Raw genomic sequence first — 20494 nt, 5'->3', positions numbered from 1 at the left:
TACATGATCTTTTGAGTTGAACATATTTGTAGGTATAAATGTAGCAATACAATTCTACATTCATCTAAACAACAGTTCATCCACGGGTCCGAGCTCGGGAGGTCCACGGACCAACTAAAGTCGGACCCACTCTTCCCGCGGAATTCCCCTAGTGCAACGACTGATCTTCCGACGACTGTCCAAAGACAGCGAATTGAAGGTTGATGAACCACATTAGACAAGGTACCTAGCTAGGAAAAGCCAGCTTTCAGTCATTGCTCCGTATTATCCTAGGTACAGGACACAAATCGACTTTGCCACACATCTCCCAGGCTTCGCCGCGGGGAACCCGCCGCGGGTATTTCCCTCCATCCGAGAAGCATTGACAAACAAAATGGAAAGTGGAGACGAGCGGCCATACCGGTCTCACACGAGGCCAGCATGCGTACCGTGCCGGCGGAGAAAATCGCGATGCAAACTGGAGCCCCACATCGCGGCCTGTCTGATGTGTCGTGCGCATGGCACAGAGTGTACATTCCCCAACGGGAAAGCAAAGTCAACACCACAAAAGAGGTATTCTACAGAGACCAGCCCACTACTACCACACCCGACTTTACGAACGCCAATCGCAGCTGCCCAATCACTCAACCGGGCCCCGCCTGTGGTAGCCGCTTCGCCGCAGTTCTCGATTGTTACCCAGGCTCAGAATGACAAGGACACACCGCTGTCCCTCGAGGCAGACGATGATAATCCCCACATCCTCGGTCCGGCGGTGACTGGGGATAATCATGTCTTGGCTGACTATCTGTCTAACATTTCGGGTGGCCAGGGAATTCGTGAAATTCGTCCCGTGGAGCCGGGTAGTTCCTCATCTCCGGTTATATTTACGAAGGTGCAGAAAAAGCCGCTGGGGCTTATGGTCAACTCCAGTCCGGCATTGCATAAGCTACAGACTATTGAAAAGCTTGTCGAGCCATGGGGACCGCATTTGATAGACATGTGGGTCACACTTGATTTATATTGGTCTTCGGTAGCAGCTTTGGAAACTGATTACTTCTACTAGATATTTGAGAAAGATCAACCCTTGCCTCCCACTACTCGAAGAAAGTTCCTTTCGGGTGCAATACACGAATGCCAGGCATCGCATTTCTCCTGCGCTTTTGGCGTGCCTCTATGCCCACGTGCTAACCCAATGGCAACATGATCCCCTTCTATCACGAGAAAGATGCCCAGACGTTCGTTTTGTCTGGAATCTTGCTATTGAAGCCTCGTATTCCGAGTTGCACGCGTCAGCTGGAATATCCACAATAAAGGCCATTCTCCTCGATGTTGGGGGCCGTCCAACCACATCCATGACAGGCAACGGGGTAAGACTTGGTTCGGCTGTGGCGTTGTGCCATTCCCTGGGTTTGAATCGAAACCCACTCCCGTGGGATATTCCACGGGAGGAGAAGCACTTAAGAATGAAGATCTGGTGGTCTATCTTACTCCACGATCGCTGGTAAGCTTTTGACCGAGAACTCTTCAAACGGTGGGACGTTCTAGGAACTCATCATCGAACAGGTCAAGTCTTGCTTATGGGACACCTCCCCATATCAGAAGATCACAATACGACGTACCACTGCCAATATCCGAGTACCTGTCAGATTGGGAACGAGATCACGAAGCAAACGCAGTTTTCATCGAGCTCATGAACTTGACTGACGTGCTAGACCACTGTCTGGAGCAAGTATACAGCATCCGCATCGAGACCCAAGGACCAACTAGGAATCTGGAACTAGAGTTGAACAAATGGGTGGACTCGCTTACAGGAGACATCCGCAAGATCATCATCCGCGGCTCAAACCTAAATATCCCTGGCGCCTCCAACCTCCGTCTCGCATACCTGGCGACAAGACTCCTGCTCCGGCGTATCGACCTAGATCGCGAGCGGCAAGCACCAGACCCCAACGCAGAGCACATGGCCAACCGAGTTATGGAGGCGCGTAGGACCGCGGAGGACATTGTTGTTCTCGTCCAGGAACTCGGAGAAGCACAGTTGGGTGACTTCTGGCTACCTGTCGTCGCATTCACATTTTCAGCAACGGTGACGTTTTTGATTCGGTGTGCACTAGAGACAGAGCAGGCAGCTGGTCTTGCACAAAGTGGTTCTCTGCGAATGGCGAGTGACCTTTTGGATTCATTGCGATCGCACCACAAGAACTTTGGGTGGGATCTGGGTGATATCTGCCTCGCGCAGCATTCCGATGTCATTGACAAGCTGTTGAGATCGGATCCACCGGTCGAGAACTCGGAGGAGACGAATGTTGAACTGCGTCAGCCTTTCGTGCCTGATATGGCTTTTCTTGATGATATGTTTCCGAGTACTTGGGATATACTGCAAATTATGGAGTGAAAAAAAGCATTCACGGACTTCAGAACGCTTTGATCACTACATATAATAGTAATTCAGATATTTTAATTCTCCTGCCGGTCTTATTCAGGCATCCAGGCTAAAACCAGACATTAAGGCACCAACGCTAAGCCTAAATGGAAAGAAGGGGGGGGGGGGGGGGGTTTACTGTGATACTGCCAAGAAAGTGATCTAGGGGCAGAGTAACCGTAATTGGTATAGCGTGTTTCGGGACAGGGTTCGAAAGAGAATCTCAGTGTGCAAGTGGTGAAACTGATTTTGATCCTCCCTGTATAAGTTCATGGTAGCAAAGGCGAAGTCTCTTGGGATTATTTTGGGAAGCTCCTGGGAGCAAATACCAAAGATAGTTTAGTACCTTGGATACACTACTTAGGCCACTGGGGAAGGGACTGTAACTTCAGCATAGTAACCGTTGCGTGGAGAATCCTAGGAAAGATTATAGACTCCCGGGAACAACCTAATAATTTCTCAGGCCGTCAAGTACGATATTGACCTTGGTGGCTCTTTGGAAGTCTTGCTGTAAGTATTCCTTCCGCCGACGCTCATGATCGAAGATTACCCCCGAGAGCTTGGCGGTCGTAGATAACTTGATGGCATTGCCGTTCATGACAGCTGGCCCTGACTTTGTTCTTTTCTCTTCCCGGTAATGTAGATGAGTTCGGTCTTCTGTGCAGCAAAGCACGACCCAGTTCTCTGGGCCCAGGCTTCGGTCCAGGCTATGTCTTCGAAACTTTACCCTCCTTTTGATAGTAGGGGTTCAATGGATTCGTAGTCGCCAGTATCAAGAGGCCAATACTCCGTAAGAACACGAAGATCCCCAACAATGATATATTCGTTTTTACCGCCACCTTTTTACATCAACATTCCTTCATGCCATCTAATATACCCACCGAGAGAAGATTAAGGGTCATGTTGAGAAAAGTGCATCTCGCAGGAGTCTGCCCAGACGATAGATAGACCTTCTCGATAAATGGCCCTCATGTGGGACCACGACCTGTGATATTCAAGGATCTGGGGCTGTTGGTCAAATCGGGAAGCGCTGCGAGAATTTTAGAGGGTCAGTGCCTCTATGCTCTCGGCCAGCTCCTCAAAGATCATGTCCCGGTCCCGGAGATATGTGGGTGGCGGGAGGATGGCGGTCAAACTTTCAAAGTGGCACTCACTCTGCGACACATTGGAAGGCGATCATATTGAAGTTTCCAGAGAGATCAATCTGTCGGGGTAGTTCCAATTCGTTCTCAGGACTCGGGCCTATAATTCTTTCTTGTGAAGGATATTCCTGGCCATCATTTGTCAAGCTACCGCTGCGGTCGTTGCCTTTCCCGAAAAGAGGCCCCGTCCTCTGTGGTATCACCCGCCGCAGATTTTGACGGACTCCAGATATCCTCAGACTCGGAGGATGACAGGGATAGCGCGCGCTGTAATCGGCTCCGAAAGCTTTGCTTGTGATCAGTGTACGGAAGTTTCCGAATTCCAGCCATGATTGCACCTGAGTCACGCTGGAATAATGAGCATCCCCAAATCTAGCCAAATGTCAAAGGAGAAGTCGTATAGGTTTTTATAGAGAGCTGGATTATCAGATCGGAGGTTGCGATCGGGTTTTGAAAGGCTCATTGTCTGCAATCTGCACATCCCACACTTGTCGCTTAATTTGGAACAAATTCTGGCCAATGAGTCACGAATATCATGCTATTTTAGAGGGGGGGGGGAACTTTGCGTATTTGCCACCAAAGTCCGTCTATTTCAGCGTCCAACTGCTGGGGGAGCTTGTCCGCCTCTTTGCAATGGGACACGAAGCGTTGCACCCAGGTACTGATATTTTGGGTCGCCGATTTGATCTCGCGACGGAGCTGCCAAAGGCTGGATTCGACGATGATGTATTGAATGCATGCTGCTGCGTAGGCCATAATTAATATGGCCAGAATTGGACCGAAAATTATCAACGAAGCGGTAGGGTCTATGGCTGTAAATGGGAGGGCATGTTGTGGTTTGAGGTGAGGTCGCATGTTTGGGTGTTGACGAAGGTGAGAGGAAAAGAAAAAGATCAGCTGGGTTCAGATTGTTTGATCAAGCAGTGTTCTCAATCACCAACTTTGGGCTATGTGGCAGAACCAAAATTGCAAACATCTATATTTCACTACAGCTAACAACAATAGCAAATTGGATCCAGGACGTCAAATAAAGGGTGACATCTACATTTCGTTGATCAGATCCCAGATCTGCAGATCTGCCAATCTTACTTCCCGCGAATGATATCAGCTGCCCGTTCCGCCACCGCATACACTGTTGCAATCGGGTTGGCATGGGGAATGAGTGGGAAAACACTCGCGTCAACAATACGCAGGTTCTCAGTCCCATACACCTTCAAGTCCTGACCGACCACTCCTCCAACCTCACGAGGGAGCATTGCAGCAGTACCACACACATGGTGAGTAGTCAAGGCTGCTTTTTCACGGAGCATGACCTTGATCTCTGCGAGATCTGGAACCTCTGCGCTAGTTTGGAAGAACGGCTCTAGGGCCGGTGCAGAGCTCAGCTGGTTCAAATGTTGTACATGCCGCGCGAGAATCTCCAGATCCAATTCGTTGTCGAAAAAACGTGCGTCAATGACCGGCATATCATTGGGATCAGATGATGTGATATGGACACTGCCTCGCGAGAGGGGAAAGCTTGGAATGGTACCCAACAGCGCAGTTGATTCTGATCTCACAACAAGGAAGAGCATAGCCGAAGCCTCGTTGGGGTTGTTCAAAATGGACTCAACGACTCGATTTGAAGGACTGCTCCGGTTGCCAAGAGCAGCAAACAGCTTTGTCTGTTCTTCTTGATTGATGCATGCAAACGCAAGACCCTTAAAGCCAGGAGAGATTCCTGCTATGCCCTCGTGCGGCTTGAGAGAAACAGGTATTAGACTCATAACATGGTTCTGCAGGTTCTCGCCAACTCCCGGTTGATGAATGACCAACGGAATCCCGAGACGAGCCAATCGATCTTTGTTGCCAATACCTGACAGCTCGAGCATCTTTGGTGTCTGGAGAGCACCAGCTGCCAGGATAATCTCTTGCTTTGTCTGGATGGTGATAACCTCTCCATCGTGGAAAGCCTCCAGGCCCGTGGCCCTAGTGTTTCCCGTATCGTATGAAAAGATAATCCGCCGGACTGTTGTTTCTGTGATTATAGTAACGTTAGGCCGCTTAGATGCTATGACCCCATAAGTGCTGTCCGCACTACTCCGAAAACCAGATACTGGATCAATTGTGGCTGTATAATTCCGAGTGCCGATTGTCTTTCCTTCAGCGAGAAGTTCATCGGTAGGCTTATAGCCTTCGCTCTGAAACGCTTCCGCCCACGCTTGACTGAGTGGAATACCTTGTTTATCCGCAGCACCGGGATAACTCACTTGGATCGCTTCCTGGGAATCCCTTTTGCTACCTTGACTCGACGCCAAGCCCGATTCCGGCTTGGTCAAAGTATAAGACTTTTGTAGATATGGTCGTAACGTCTCCCAGTTCCAGTTTGGATTTCCCAACTTTGTCCATGCATCAATGCCCGCCGGTGATGGAGGGACATACGCCAGTCCATTGATAGCAGATGAACCACCCAAGACTTTGCCTGCTGGGTGATCCTGTTCTCGGCCGTTGAGACCCGACTGGATAGCGAATAGAAATTAGCGAGATGCCAACGGGGCATCAGAGAGAACCAACCTGAGGGCCTATCTTGAACTTCCAGTCAAGCTCCGATCCACTCAAAGATGGCCAAGAACTCGGATTTTGAACTCTATGGTCACCAGAGGCGTCAGGCCCACTCTCCACAACGACAATATGAGTGTTTGGGTCTTCTGAGAGGCGACAGGCAACTACCAAGCCGGCAGTTCCTCCGCCGATAATCAGATAGTCAGCTGTTACTGGAATGTCCATAATAGTTATGGTTGGGGTGTAAAAGAGCAAAGGTAGCAATACTCTTGGGTAATAGACGGAAATGAACTTTCAGTCAAAGCTCAACTTCAAATTAGGTACATACACGAAAAGCTCCCCGCCAAGGATTGGCCGAAGAATTCGGGTCAGGACACGCGTCAAACGCATCTGATAGGTAGGTCATTTTTTATTATTAATGTGCCCGAGAAAATCTCACTATAGATGAAAAATCGATTGTATAGTATAGCAGAGGTGGTTTATACTTTCGAGGTTGTTTCATAGAATTATCCATAAATGGAATTTTCTAACTTAGAAACGCAGGTCGATTTCTGGAGAAACTTTAGCCAGAATGAAAATTATGTAGTAATAGAATGTTCAATCTGATCACGCATATTGTCAGGACAACATAGAATTTTGACGTGAAGTTGTAGATGTAGTCGGCCTCCCCCGCAGGCGTGTGACCTTGTGTGATGACATGAAATACTGTACTGTAATTTACGATTCATCAACATGGCATTTTCGATCGCGGTTCGGCCGGCTTACGCAAACGTAGATTCTGATCATCCAACAAGTCGACCTTCGGGATACAGTATACTGTACATGAAAGGTAGACACTCTAGAGCCTGGACAGAGATGAGGCAGAATGGCAACCATGTAATACGGCCCAAACGTGGGGTTCCCTGCATCGATGTGTCTTGCTGCAGACCACCCCAAGGAGCGGTCTAGACTGGGAGTATGATCGTCCCGGGGTATATGTTTTGGGAATAGCCCCAACCTAGAAATACATTGACGGATGGTAGTTGTGTGCCAGTGACGGACAAGAGAGCCATCGAACATGATGGTGCAGAAAAGTGTGGCCTCAATAAAGTAGCGTAGAGGAACATATATCATGCCGCACAATGATTGGCTGCACAAGGAGGTTGGCCATTGTGAATCATTTAAGTGAGGGTCGGTGGGGGAAACTAGCTGGCATGCCAGATCGCCAGATCGCCAGATAGACCGCCAGATCTACAGAACAATCCTGGATTGTTCCAAGTTATATAACATTACGGTACCATGTATGACGATGACTCATTAATTACAATACAATCATTACGAGATCTGTTCTGTCAGAAGTATGGGCGACTTAGCGATTTTTGGGGTTATTTTCTCCGAATCAAGAAGTAAGAGTTCGGAGATAAGTTACAGTGGAATTCGAAATCAGTTTTGCCTCTGAATATCGAATTCGGAAGAATAAGGGTATTCGTCCAAGCGCCACATAAGATGAAAAGGTTGGGAATGTTAGTGCAACATCGCCTTCCTTCCACGTATCGCAAGATAAGATTGGCAGGTACTAGGGAGCCAGCCCAGGGCGCTTTGTATACACGGCCTATATAATATCTCTTTCGTTCCCCGGAATTATATTCTTTTAGCACCCAGTACTCATATGTCGCCTAAATTCTCAAATATTGTCCCCCAGATTTTGATATTATCGCGCCTATGATTTGCTTCCATTGCCCCATTGCATTGATTCCGGAATCTTTGGACTTTCAACCTCCGGACCACAATCATGTTGGAATGCGAGTGCGGTCGGTTGTTCAAGAATCAAATAGCTCTCAGACAGCACGGAAAGGACACACATGGCCGTGAGTACCCTCACTGCCATCGGAAGTTTGCGGCTTCCGAGGCCTTAGACCAACATATAATTGCCCTCCATAGTCAACATTGTGAGAGTTGCAAGAAACGTTTCAGGAGTCGCAAGGCGCTGAGACTCCATCAAAAGTCAAGCATGCATTGCTATTGTCGTCCATGCGATAGTTATTTCGAATCAACCGATGCCCTCCGACAACATGAGAGTTCGCCCGGACATGTTGGCCAGTTTCACTGCTGTGACTGTGATCGAGATTTTGTGAACAGTTCTGCTCTAGAGCAACATCTCCAGAACAAGATTCACACGCTCATTCAAAAGCGCAAAGAAGCTTACCTGTGCGAGCAATGCGATCGGAGCTTTTCAAAACAATCCGCATTGGAGCAACACCGCGGATCGCTAGTTCATCGTCCTTTAAGCGATCGGGAATGCATAGATGCAAAATGCCAGAAACGATTCAAAAGTCCTTCATCTCTCTTGCACCACCTTGAAAGCGGCACATGTCGCTCTGGAATGAACAAGGATGAACTTAATGGCATTATATGCGCATACGATACCGATCAGATACAGGATGGATCGAAATCAGCTACACCACTCTCACGGATTCTTTCTCGAACCCTCTTTCGAACCACGCTAACCTATTACAGTTACACTACCCCTGACCCCTGTTCTTGGCGGTATTCCAGTACGGTTGTAAATAACGATATAAATACATTAGTCTTGTATGGTTTATAGCATGCCTAGAGCAAATTTTCTGCATCAAGGCCAAAACAGAACGGGGATCTGCCTGGTTAATCTGGCTACCAAACAAGAACTCAAATTCTCTCCCTCTATCAACTACTCATCCTCTAGAGGAGTGACCACTGTGGAAGAGCGTTGTGTAACAGCGTTGACCGGCCTTCTGATCAGGGACCAGTATCGGCCAGACTCTGCATATGCGGAATTTTGGCGACGTTAGAACCGTTGAAACAGGGATGATGAGCGTTGACTTGCCATGTTCCTGGTTATTTCACGCATGAGCCACAAGAAAGCCATGGGCATTGGACGTGAGATCGAGCGTCGGGTTAGGGAGCATACGGATGGGTTCTGAGGCTTTTTTCTTTACAACATGGAGTATAAGGAATCAAAGTTTTATCGACGGGATATACTATACAGGGTACTATGACAGTGCCCAGAAGGCCTGAGGGTGTTAACAGCTCCGACACGTCATATTTATAACAATGGGCTGTATACAAAATTAATCTAGATTAGGGTCCATGTACTGTTGAATTAACTATCTCCGCCAGAACGAGCCGAATCCATCATACCGGAATTCTATCATATAAAAGAACAAATGCTCGGGAAGAATTTATTCGCCATCTGAAGAAACGCCTCGCTAAGAAGCCAGAACTGGCCTAATGTATCCTACCGTAATTCTCTCCACATTGTCGTCGCTTGATGCCAGGTCCTGGGTACTTGGAGGCCATCACTGCGAAAAACGTCGATTACATCCAGACGTCAATCAGGCAATTTACAGAGAGGTTATTCTTCTAATTTTTTGCTTCTAGCACTTAAATCCCCGTGGGTATGTATTCAGCTTAGTCATCTTACACGGCCATTTCTCACAAGCCCTCTACGATTTATGTATCAAGTGGGTATTATAAAACCCTCGGTTTAAAGAATATTTACCCATGTCAATTGTTTTATTATGAATCGGTTTTACTGTAGTTCCTAGCATGGCGATATATTTTCAATTATTTGGTTTGAGGTGAGACACGTGGTGACGTGCGATGATGCCTGTTGTCCGCGGCTCCGCGGGCAAGGTAACATGAAAGAGGAGAAAGTACATAATCGACCCCTATAACCCACTAATGAGGGGAACAGAATGACAGACCCAATAATTAACTTAAGATGGCCGTATATCCTGCTCTGAAAGATATTAGAAGTACTCAGACTCAATCATCCTACTCATTATCAGCAAATCTCAACATGACCCCTAGAACCACAGAAAAATCCGCAGTCGCAAACATGCCCCCGAAGAACGACAATAATCCCATCTTGTATAGCGATGTCAATCAAGAAGAGCTTCAGGCCAAAACATCAAAATACCTCCTTAACTATGGCACCACATTCAACAAAGACGTGATCTGTGGCAGCAGAGGGCTCTACGTGTACACAGCCTCCGGGCACAAAGTGCTCGACTTCACATCGGGACAAATGTCCTGTCTGCTCGGCCATGGGTACCCAGAAATTGTGCAGACAATCACCGACCACGCAGCCTCCCTAGACCACTTATTCTCCGGCATGTTATCACCCCCAGTGATCAGCCTAGGCGAACGTCTCTGCGATCTTCTGCCAACCGGCCTCGACAAAGCCTTCTTCCTCTCCACCGGTGGCGAGAGCAACGAAGCAGCGATAAAGATGGCGAAGATATACACCGGAAAATTCGAAATCGTCGGACTAGGTGGTAGCTGGCACGGCGTGACCGCACAAGCACTAGGCGCACAATACCACTTTGGTCGCAAAGGCCAAGGCCCCCTGATGCCAGGGATGCTAATGCTCCCAGCGCCGAACGCATACCGCTCCATCTTCCGCCGTGCCGACGGATCCTACGACTGGGAAGCCGAGATGGAATACGGCTGGCGCATGATCGATATGCAATCGTGCGGATCGCTGGCGGCTTGCATCGTGGAGTGTATCCAGTCATCTGCTGGCATGCACGTCCTACCACCGGGGTACCTCGCTGCTCTAAAGCGGGAGTGCGACAAGCGCGGAATGCTCTTGATCGTTGACGAAGCGCAGACGGGCGTCGGCCGATGCGGCGATCTAATGGCTATCAACCACGAAGGTGTCGTTCCTGATATCCTCACCCTAAGCAAGACACTAGGGAATGGCCTGCCGCTCAGCGCTGTAGTTACGAGTGCCGAGATCGAGCGCGTGTGCGTCGAGCGGGACTTCTGCTTCTACACGACTCATGTTAATGATCCACTGCCTGCAGCTGTGGGCGATAAAGTGCTTGAAATTGTGGTGCGCGATGGGCTGGTTGAGCACTCTCGTGCTATGGGTAAGGTACTCCATGACCGGCTGAATGCACTGAAGGAGAAGTATGGCTGTATCGGAGATGTCCGTGGACGTGGACTTATGGCAGGAGTTGAGATTGTTGAGGATCGCGACACCAAGACCCCTGCGCTGGCTTTGGGTAAAGCGATCGGGGATCGGGCTTATGATTTAGGCCTGTGGGCCAATCTCAGTAGCCATCCTAGCTTTGGGGGCGCCTTTCGCATCGCCCCGCCAATCACTATCACCGAGGACCAGCTGCTTAGTGGCTTGGAAATATTGGAAGAGGCATTCGCTACGACCCCTGGTACTATGCCTGCGTGATGAAGGGTAGTTGCTAGCAAGTTCACTATTTTTTAGCTATTTTTCAATATATTGTGTTTATTGTATTTATTTTTCTCCAGTCTGCAGTCGCGAGAGTGATTCCATACCTCCTGGCCTCTGACTAGCAGCGATAAGACCATTGCGTCTTCCAATTGGAGCTTCCAAGGTTGCTTGCTGTTCCACTATCCTATCTGTTATATGGTAAAGTCGGTTTGCTTCTATATTTTTTGCTAATCCTTCTTCTCCATTCAGCTGTACCACTAACAATATGGGGAGAAAATATTTAAGTGAGAGGTATGACAAGACATCTAAAAAGACTATCAAAAAGTGATGCAGTGGCATCCAGGCAGCAAGGCCAAGCAGCCAGGCTTTGCTTGCTTGCTCCTCAGTTAGTGAGACCTCCCGTTGTTTCATGAAGCATAAATAGCTTCCTGGCAGTAGGTAGATGAACCAGAGTTCTTGATTCCTCTTCCTCTCCTGCTTCTGGTAGTGGTGCCTCCGTCAAAAGGTCTATCAAAAAGGATTCACAAAAAGGATATAATAACGCCGCATAAGCGGCCGGCTATTCTTCTTATAATTCATATAGATGCTCTTTCTGTAAAATCACTATATTACCTAATACTTATCTACAACATAGTTACATGTGATATTGTCATATTTGGGCTTCGGCCAATGCACCTTCCCTCGAGACTATTTATGTAGGCAGGGACGAGTCAACGTATGAGATGAGTGCTTTCCGGCTTCTACTTGAACCAGCAGCCGTCGCCTTTTTCACATCGAGACTTCTCATCTTTTGGTTTATGACAAAAGAACGGCGCTGCTCAACAGTCTGAAGGCTTGCAGAGGCTGGTGGGCCAGACTCCACGAGCCATCGAAATGGCCACCATAACAGCATCACCGAACTGAAACAATTCAATCATACCGCTCCCCTCATTCTCCTTCAGTCAGATTTCGGTACCTGACACATCCATGGATCAACCGTTATGCTTTATAATACTAATGAGTATCTATAGAAACCCGACTAAACACGTTTGAGTCAACGTCGAGCTTTCCTTCACCACCAACTATCACCCACAGGCAGACGAACAGTCGGAAAGAATTAACCAAACTTTCGAGATCGCCCTGCGACATTGAGCAGCAAGCCAATATGCCACTGAACAAGGATAATCTCGCTATATACTTGGGATGAGAGGAGCTAACTAGCTCCTCAAAGCCTACCGAAGCTCGGTCGCGTTGCAATACAGATGCCATGCTTTTCACGATCTACAAGAACCTGACCACTCGTGTATTGTGGGTTGATGGTTTGGTTCGAAGGTCACTTTCCAACTTGAGACCTCACTTGAATGGGGACCAATTACCTACCACAGCAAGCAGCACAAGTGTGTAGGAAATGCGGACTGCAGCATGTTCTTTGGTGAGCGGTACCACGTAGGTTGCTACTTGGTCATACCAGATGCCAAGGGCAGCTTTTAGCCTATATGGCGATGGTGCAAGCCAGCCGAAAGGCTCGGGGACAGTCCGATAGCACTTTGTGGGGTACCCTGGTTCTATTTCTTTAGCCTGAGGTTGTAGTTTTCCTCTCACATATCTTTTGGTTTTTTTCTATTATTACAATATGGCACAAGGAGTTGCCACTGATGCTACTGCCAGGCGCGGTGGCCGAGGTAGCCGCGCTGGCATACGTACCTATCGCCTGTTGATATGCTTCAACCAATCCATGGATCCATCTGCAAGGCAATCGGTCCTATCACCTCAGGCGCCAAGCTTCCCATCTATCAACATTCGGGACGCTACATCCCAATCGTGCGGCAGTCGATCATCACACCCCGAGAATTGAAATGACCTAGCGCTCCTATCATCACCAGCCCGGCAGAACCTTTGTTTATCAAGTTTGAGGAAATGTTCTGTCGCCACCCAGTTCCCCCCGAGCATGACTTTGAAGTCTCACTCGATGAGTTGGAAGAGATCTCAAGCGACGTCTGGATAGAGCAAGGCCTATAAGTATACCGATCCTGGAGCACAATGATTGTTTCGGTTTTGCGCATTGTATTCTTAGCTCTGTTAGCTCTCTCAGCTTCTTCAAAGAATGACACATTTTCTACCACTATACTTGTCAAAAATCCAAAGTTAAAGTGGATACAATGGCTATAGAAATTGGGAAGATGCCTAGGAGATATTGGAACAACAGATGCTCTTCCTGGGACCTGTCTACATAGGGCGCTTTGGGTCAATCGCACTATATTATTAGTTACCTCTATACGGCACATGCGATGAATAAATAAGTATTATTAAGTTGTCTTTACGGAGTATATCATACAACATTGGACCGAGTTTGATGGGATTGAAAAATTGTGTGCGACAAATGTATGATTTCGATAGTTTGACCGCATTGTGTGGTAGAAATCGATAGTCTCTTCAAAATGGAATGATGGATCGAACCAAACAAGCTCATCGTAAAATTGTATAATTTTGCCGAGGTGGCTAATCACAGGCCGAAGCTTGCTTAGATCGGATTAGCGGAAAGTAAATAAATTCCAGCTCACAAGCTTAACCCTAAAAGCTCCACCATCTGAGATCATTCTGAATCAAATTACATGATCGCTCTCAATGGACAGCATGCAATTTGTGATCAGAATCGATCGGTCCCTGTTTCGTCATTAATGTTTCACTTCACGTCCATGGAAAACCCGACACTGTTATGGGGCTTTGTTCTAGACTTTTGGATACAAACCTTTATCGTGGCTGGCTACTGGCTGCATTATAATTGCGATCATCTAACTAGCAGCCTATCAGCAGCTTTTGCGGGACCCACCCTCGATAGGTACAGTGTTAGTGGAGATAATCCTAGTCCATTATTGGCTCTGAATCCTTGGTTGATGCATAGCAACCATGCTGTCATCAGCCATGGCATCACAAAATTGATGTGTTGTTTGTGGTAACGCAATCGTAGATATTTCTTGATATTGGGTTGAGAATAACGAATATATGTAGGCTTGGGACTATGCAATGCAAAATTCCAATGAAAACTCTGATTGTCTTAAATATTCCAGGAACACGCGATAAAAAACATGGAACGTGGACGGGTAGAAAGACCAGTTCCAAAAAAACAAAGTTGATTTATTGGAAACGACCATGTGGAGCAAGCGGATTCAAGATCTCATTTGTAGAAGCCCAATATTGACCCACTCTTCTAACGCGATTAAGGCTTCAGAATGTGCTTATCAGGGATAATCGTGCGTAAACTTTGTAATTGAGAATTTCCAAAGCTCATAACAAGATTTTCGGATTTGCTCCACAGCCTTAAGCTTGATTACTCTGATGCGTTCTTATATATGAGATCCACCCTTCCACAAAATCTCGACAATCTACGTCGCACACTCTTACAATGCGACCTGGTCTATCCGCTACCCAGATCGTAGGCGCAAGCCTAGTCGCAACCCACTTCGCGAGCGCATTATCACCGTGCACGAAAATCGACGATTCTTATGACTTTGTGATTGTGGGAGGAGGTCAAGCTGGACTCGTGTTGGGCGCTCGTCTTTCGGAGGATAAAAATCATACCGTGCTCGTTCTCGAGTCGGGCGGGGATGGAGACGAATATCGGAAGCGCATAGGTGCGTTCAATTATTCAATCCTGCGGAGTCATGCGACATTTCTAACACCCGTCCAGATACACCGGCATATGGATATTTCGATTCATTATGGACAACGCCTTTGAATTGGGATTTTTACACTGTTGCTCAGCCTAATGCAGACGACCGCGAGATTAATTGGCCCCGTGGAAAGGTCCTAGGAGGTTTGTCCAAGCTTCATATTGTAAAGAACAAAGGGCGGAAAATTAACATAGAGATATAGGCAGTTCCGCCATCAATGGCTTGTACATGACCCGTCCGGGCGAAGATGAAATCAATGCCTGGAAAGACATGCTCGGAGGTATGGATGGAGCAGATAATTGGTCGTGGGACTCGTTCTACACTGCTATGAAGAAAAGCGAGACTTTCAGTCCACCGGTTGATGATGTGATTGACGAGGCTGGAATCGTCTGGAATGCATCACACCACGGTACCGACGGGCCGATCCATACAACATACCCAGACTAGTATGCAGAATCAGGTTCTCTGAAATTGAGCGATAGGGCTAACACATTCCTAGCACATTCCCCGAAGTGGGCGATTGGTTAACGTCACTAAAGACAATGGGCATTGACATTTCCGGCAATATGTACGGAGGTGAAAACCTGGGCGCTGACGTCTCAACATCTTGCATCAACCCTTCAAATTGGACGCGGTCCTACAGTCGTACCGGTTATCTCGATCCGCTTGCAGACCGGGGCAACTACGATGTATTGGCGAATGCGCATGTGACTCGGCTTGTTTTCGACAATTCTACATCTTCAGACAAGAAAACAGCGAGTGCTGTTGAATACACAACTGATAGCGGATCAACGAAACTGAGTGTTAAGGTTAACAAGGAAGTCATCCTAGCGGGTGGAAGTATTGGCAGCCCAGCTGTATTGCTTTACAGTGGTGTCGGCCCCAAGGACGTTCTTTCTAAGGCTGGTGTTGACCTTGTCTCTGAACTTCCTGGTGTAGGCCAACACCTTCAAGACCATTTCGTGAGTGCGCTTGATATTCATAAGATGAGCATATAACTGACCTGGTTGTACAGAGTGCCACGGTGAAATGGAGCACGAATGTGGACACCGCAGGTTCCATCTTTTACGATGGCGGCAAAGATAAGGTGTGTTTTGTGTACCCTCCTTCAAATAAGCCCGTATGCTAATTACCGCAGAATAACCCCAAATTCCTCACATACATCGATTCCGCCGTTGCCTACGTGAACGCCACCGCTATCTACGGCAGTAAAGTCGATGAGTATGAGTCGAAATTCCTCGCTTCAATCGATCAGTATGCACCGAACACAACTTACGACGATGGCGTGGTCACCGGCTACAAAGCAATTTGTAACACGACATCGAAGATCTTCGACACTCCGACAGGTCAAATCGAGCTCCTCTTCATGAACAGCGATGGAAACGGTGATATTGGCATCACAGCTGCCCTCCAACACCCATTCAGCCACGGCCGTATCTACATCAACTCCTCGAACCCAATGGATTTCCCTGTCATCGACCCGAACTATATGGCCAATCCAGCTGGTGTGTACACCTCCAACCAAGATGCAAACCATATTCCAATACTGACAACAACGCAGACACCGAGATCCTCCTTGCAGGTATCAAACTCGCTCGCCAACTAGGCCAAACCAGCCCAATAAGCAAAAGCCTCACAAACGAAACATCCCCAGGCTCAGCCGTCCAAAGCGATGATGACTGGATAGAATGGCTACGAAAGTCAGCCAGCACGGAGTTCCACCCCTCCTCGTCGTGCGCAATGCTACCCGAGGAGCAGGGCGGCGTGGTCGACGCCAATCTGCGCGTATACGGCCTTGCAAATGTGCGCGTTGCAGATGCCAGCGTCATCCCAATCGCCTTGTCTACACACTTAATGTCCTCGACATACGGTGTGGCTGAACAAGCGAGCGATATCATTCGCCAATATTACAACTCGCCTGAGCCTGAGCCGGCTTTCAGTGGGTCGACTTCCACACCTTCCAGCAGCGCGGCTACCGCGAAGAAGAGTGGTACTGCGAGGAGCAATGGTAGTCCCGCTGGCAATAGTGGCGCTGCTTTGTCGCTCGCGTGGACTTCCATTGTTCTTGTTTCTGCACATGCTGTTGTTGGATATGCCGTGTTCGTATAGGCTGGTGTTTATATTCAATGGTAATGGTAATGATAATCCATGATGGTTGAAACCCGGCGTTAATATTTATGAAGTTCAATGTCTGCGATGTCTTGGGAATCTTGGGAGAAGGGGAACCGGGAATGTTCTTTGTAATGATAGATATCTGCTTCGATAGAGTCCGTTACATAGTCCAAATCATTCAAACATAAATACCTGACTACTATAGGCAGAACATACAGCCATTCCATGTATCCCCGTGTTAAAAACCTCAACAATCCCCACCTTGTCTACTCCGTAATATCTCATCAAATCTTCGACTTCCCATTCACCGTCACAAAAGCGCCATCCTCCCTAACATTAAAATCCTTACCCTGCTCCCACCCAACCCACTCCCTAAGCGTATCAACACCCCCATCCCCAGGCAAAAGCCCGCCACCTGACCACCCACCGTTATCCGCCAGAATCGGCGCCGCAGGCGTACTAACCAGATGCACCATAGGCCGCTGCTCATACCCATCCTCTTCGAGCTCCGCCTGCTCCAAAACAGGCGTAGCACAAGCATCGGTGCCATCGAAAACAGCCTCCCACTCCGTCCGCGTCTTCTCCTTAAACCTCATCGTAAAGAGCTCCCTCAACGCCGGCCACTGCTTCCGATCCTCCCTCTTCGGAAGCTCCCCAATCTCAAACCCAAGCCCACGCACTAACGCCGCATAAAACTGCGGCTCCAAGGCCCCGACGGCAAAATACCGCCCAGCATCCTTAGTTTCGTACGTATCATAGTACGGACACCCACCATCGAGCAGATTCTCTCCGCGTGGCTCTGACCACGCAGGACCATTTCTCCCCAACCGCGGGAAGGTAGCAAGATACGCCGAGCCATCAACCATATTCGCCTCAACGACCTGGCCACGGCCGGTATGTGAGCGGGAGATGAGGGCTAGTAGTATTCCCTGGAAACAGACTGCACCGCCACCTGCGAAGTCGCCGAGGATGTTTCCTGGGGCGTGGGGCCTTTCTGCTGCACGGCCGAGCATGGAAAGCACGCCTGAGACGGCGATGTAGTTTATGTCGTGGCCGGCCATGTCTTTGTATTTTCCGTCGCGGCGGAAGCCGGTCATACGGGCGACGATTAGCCGCGGGTTGTGTTTTAGGAGGACTTCTGTTGGGGAGAGGCCGAGACGTTCGAGGACGCCTGGGCGGAAGGGGTCGATTAAGATGTCGGCTGTTGTGAGGAGGCGGAGGAGGATGTTTAGCGAGGTTTGGTCGCGTAGGTCGAGGGTTATGGAGGTTTTATTGCGGGTTAATTGGTCGCCGGTTATGGATTTGGGTCGGTCGATGCGGAGGACTGAGGCGCCGTAGTCGGCTAGTAGGAGGCCTGCGAATGGGCCTGGGGGTGGTTGTTAGTTGGGATGATGGTGTTTTCTTGGATTGATTGCGTACCTGGAGCTAGGCCTGCTAGCTCTATGACTTTGATTCCTTTCAATGGTGACATTTTGTATACTGTATTGAAGGAACAATTGTTGGAGTTCCAAAGTGAGGTTGCTATTTAATGTTTCTCCGCAGCCTATCGCAGCCGAGGTCCGTGGATATCGGAATGCGGGGGAATTGTGCACAACAAATATAGGAAAGGATCAACACTTCATAATATTATCGAGCTAGAAAGCTTTCATTGTATGATTTTAGCGGGCACAAGATAATTGATAATATCTACGATCTAGAATAGTGGAAAAAAGACGTAAAAAAGACTCTGACAGACAGGAATCCGACCAGCCTCTTAGTGGCGCACGCTGGATCAATTTCACGAGAACTGGGTCTATACGATGCTGCAGAATGGATGAGAACACTAGGATTGGACCAAATCCGATAGAACTCAATTATATTTGATGGAATAAAAGATGGGTACAAGAGGGCTACTATTTTCTCCTCAAGTCCACCGGAAGGCGGAATATCACCACCGCCTCTTGCCCATTGTTCCGGTGGAAACCTTCAACTTCGTTCCAAGGTTTATTCTGTTTCGGTAATTTGTCGGACTTCATTGCTCTCAACCATTCTCCTTAGTGATCAAAGAGTTGGTCTCCTTACTTAGTAGCCTAAGGAGGTGAAGCCGAGGCGGGTCTTCGCCCTTAACGCGTGCAGACCCTACCACCGTAATCGATTTATTCAACCCTATATCACGCAGCCCATCATGAATTTCGAGCCCAAGGGTATACGAAGCAATTTCATGGGGTTTACCCACCAGCTTTATAATCATCGAGCGTGTGTTGTTGTTGAACATTAGTCGAGCAGATTTTGATGAGAACCTTTCTATAATATCCGGTGGAACGTTTGTGAAACGTATATACTGGACCACTCGCTGACGACCCGATGGCTTCAACTGTATTATCTGGTATTGCTTCTCTGGTAGTGCTTCGAAGCACTCGACATCGGGGGAGTTCGAGCCATCGGACATGTCTGAATGTCGGGTCTTCGTGGTCAACATGGGATTTCCCGAAAAGGAATCAATGAGAACAGATGGTGCTGACATTTCTGCGTCTGAAACTATATCTTAGTAAGTTTCGGATAGGGTTTAGAGTAATAAGGCATCCTTACCTTATCGATCGGATGAAACTTGGAGATGATCGGCAGACTGTGCTAGTTGGCAAGAGGTAGTGGGGCTTGGTCCAGGAAAATGAATGTGGTAGCATCGGCTGTTTGCTGAACACTAGATAGGCACGGGTTCATCGAGGGTGTCGGATACGATGACGATGTAGTCAACACAGGCTCGGCACCAGTCTGTGAGATCTTGCCAATTCGCTGGAAGTAGGCCATGAAATTGCGACGCCCGTCACGACAGCGTATAGCAGCTCTTATCCCACATGGGAGATAACGGCCTGGGGGTCATTGTCGTCCAGGTGGACTCGCCATTGGCAAAAGAACTTTCTGGCGTGTAATGACGCGCTTCCCTCTTGCAAGGTGCGTCTCGGCATGGTATTGGATAAAGGCCAAGTTGCAACTGGTTGTTCAATGGGCTGCAGCCATTGAACGTGGGTCCTTTGTCCTCCATCAGTGCCAACTCCCCCCTCAGGGAACTTGACAGCCACAGCAGACCAGGTCCGATAGAAATAAAACCAGTGCCCATCAATAACGAGCCTTCACACGGTGCGATCCGATAGTCCATGGGCCCACCCAAGCCGCCGAAGAAGGTCGCGCTGATAGTCGGCTTCTCACACAGGGTTGAGCTCCCAACGACGCTGCTCAAACTCGACCATAAGGAGTGTTTTCGGCCGCTTCGTTATCTTCATAGCCGAAGCCGTGCAAAATGAGACTGCCCACTCGCATGGCGAGCATATCAAACATCTTCTTCAACAAATACCGCCTGGACTTCGGCGAAACCGACAGATTTGTTCACATCGGTCGGTGGCATTTTGGTTTCCGCAATTTGGGAAGAGAGTTGTCAATGAACCGCTTTTGTCTGTGG

At 48.4% G+C, this 20494-nt stretch overlaps 7 protein-coding genes across 7 annotated transcripts; 4 read left to right on the top strand and 3 right to left on the bottom strand.

The window, feature by feature from the left end:
* Positions 1 to 373: 373 nt before the first annotated feature.
* Positions 374 to 2388, top strand: N7471_007829 (transcriptional regulator family TF; the record flags this gene model as incomplete). Its single annotated transcript, XM_057280548.1, has 3 exons — positions 374 to 978; positions 1043 to 1480; positions 1543 to 2388. 3 exons carry the CDS (start codon positions 374 to 376, stop codon positions 2372 to 2374), a joined length of 1875 nt encoding a protein of 624 aa, XP_057134808.1. The 3' UTR covers positions 2375 to 2388.
* Positions 2389 to 4628: 2240 nt separating this feature from the next.
* On the bottom strand, positions 4629 to 6309 carry N7471_007828 (GMC family oxidoreductase; the record flags this gene model as incomplete). The annotated part of the gene is made up of 2 exons (XM_057280547.1): positions 4629 to 6041; positions 6097 to 6309. 2 exons carry the CDS (start codon positions 6307 to 6309, stop codon positions 4629 to 4631), a joined length of 1626 nt encoding a protein of 541 aa, XP_057134807.1.
* A 3592-nt stretch (positions 6310 to 9901) lies between these two features.
* Positions 9902 to 11293, top strand: N7471_007827 (aspartate aminotransferase family protein; the record flags this gene model as incomplete). Its single annotated transcript, XM_057280546.1, has 1 exon — positions 9902 to 11293. One exon carries the CDS (start codon positions 9902 to 9904, stop codon positions 11291 to 11293), a length of 1392 nt encoding a protein of 463 aa, XP_057134806.1.
* Positions 11294 to 12908: 1615 nt separating this feature from the next.
* N7471_007826 (uncharacterized protein) lies at positions 12909 to 13294 on the top strand (the record flags this gene model as incomplete). Its single annotated transcript, XM_057280545.1, has 2 exons — positions 12909 to 13096; positions 13141 to 13294. 2 exons carry the CDS (start codon positions 12909 to 12911, stop codon positions 13292 to 13294), a joined length of 342 nt encoding a protein of 113 aa, XP_057134805.1.
* Positions 13295 to 14678: 1384 nt separating this feature from the next.
* On the top strand, positions 14679 to 17055 carry N7471_007825 (GMC family oxidoreductase; the record flags this gene model as incomplete). The annotated part of the gene is made up of 7 exons (XM_057280544.1): positions 14679 to 14907; positions 14964 to 15089; positions 15149 to 15392; positions 15446 to 15908; positions 15962 to 16033; positions 16085 to 16451; positions 16508 to 17055. 7 exons carry the CDS (start codon positions 14679 to 14681, stop codon positions 17053 to 17055), a joined length of 2049 nt encoding a protein of 682 aa, XP_057134804.1.
* Positions 17056 to 17342: 287 nt separating this feature from the next.
* Positions 17343 to 18529, bottom strand: N7471_007824 (CaiB/BaiF CoA transferase family protein; the record flags this gene model as incomplete). The annotated part of the gene is made up of 2 exons (XM_057280543.1): positions 17343 to 18424; positions 18478 to 18529. 2 exons carry the CDS (start codon positions 18527 to 18529, stop codon positions 17343 to 17345), a joined length of 1134 nt encoding a protein of 377 aa, XP_057134803.1.
* A 549-nt stretch (positions 18530 to 19078) lies between these two features.
* On the bottom strand, positions 19079 to 19486 carry N7471_007823 (uncharacterized protein; the record flags this gene model as incomplete). Its single annotated transcript, XM_057280542.1, has 1 exon — positions 19079 to 19486. One exon carries the CDS (start codon positions 19484 to 19486, stop codon positions 19079 to 19081), a length of 408 nt encoding a protein of 135 aa, XP_057134802.1.
* Between the last annotated feature and the right edge of the window lie 1008 nt (positions 19487 to 20494).

Source organism: Penicillium samsonianum (assembly GCF_028829775.1).
Source record: "Penicillium samsonianum strain IBT 33392 chromosome Unknown utg000004l_segment0_segment0, whole genome shotgun sequence".
Lineage (NCBI taxonomy): Eukaryota > Fungi > Ascomycota > Eurotiomycetes > Eurotiales > Aspergillaceae > Penicillium > Penicillium samsonianum.
This window is presented reverse-complemented; position numbering and strand designations above follow the sequence as displayed.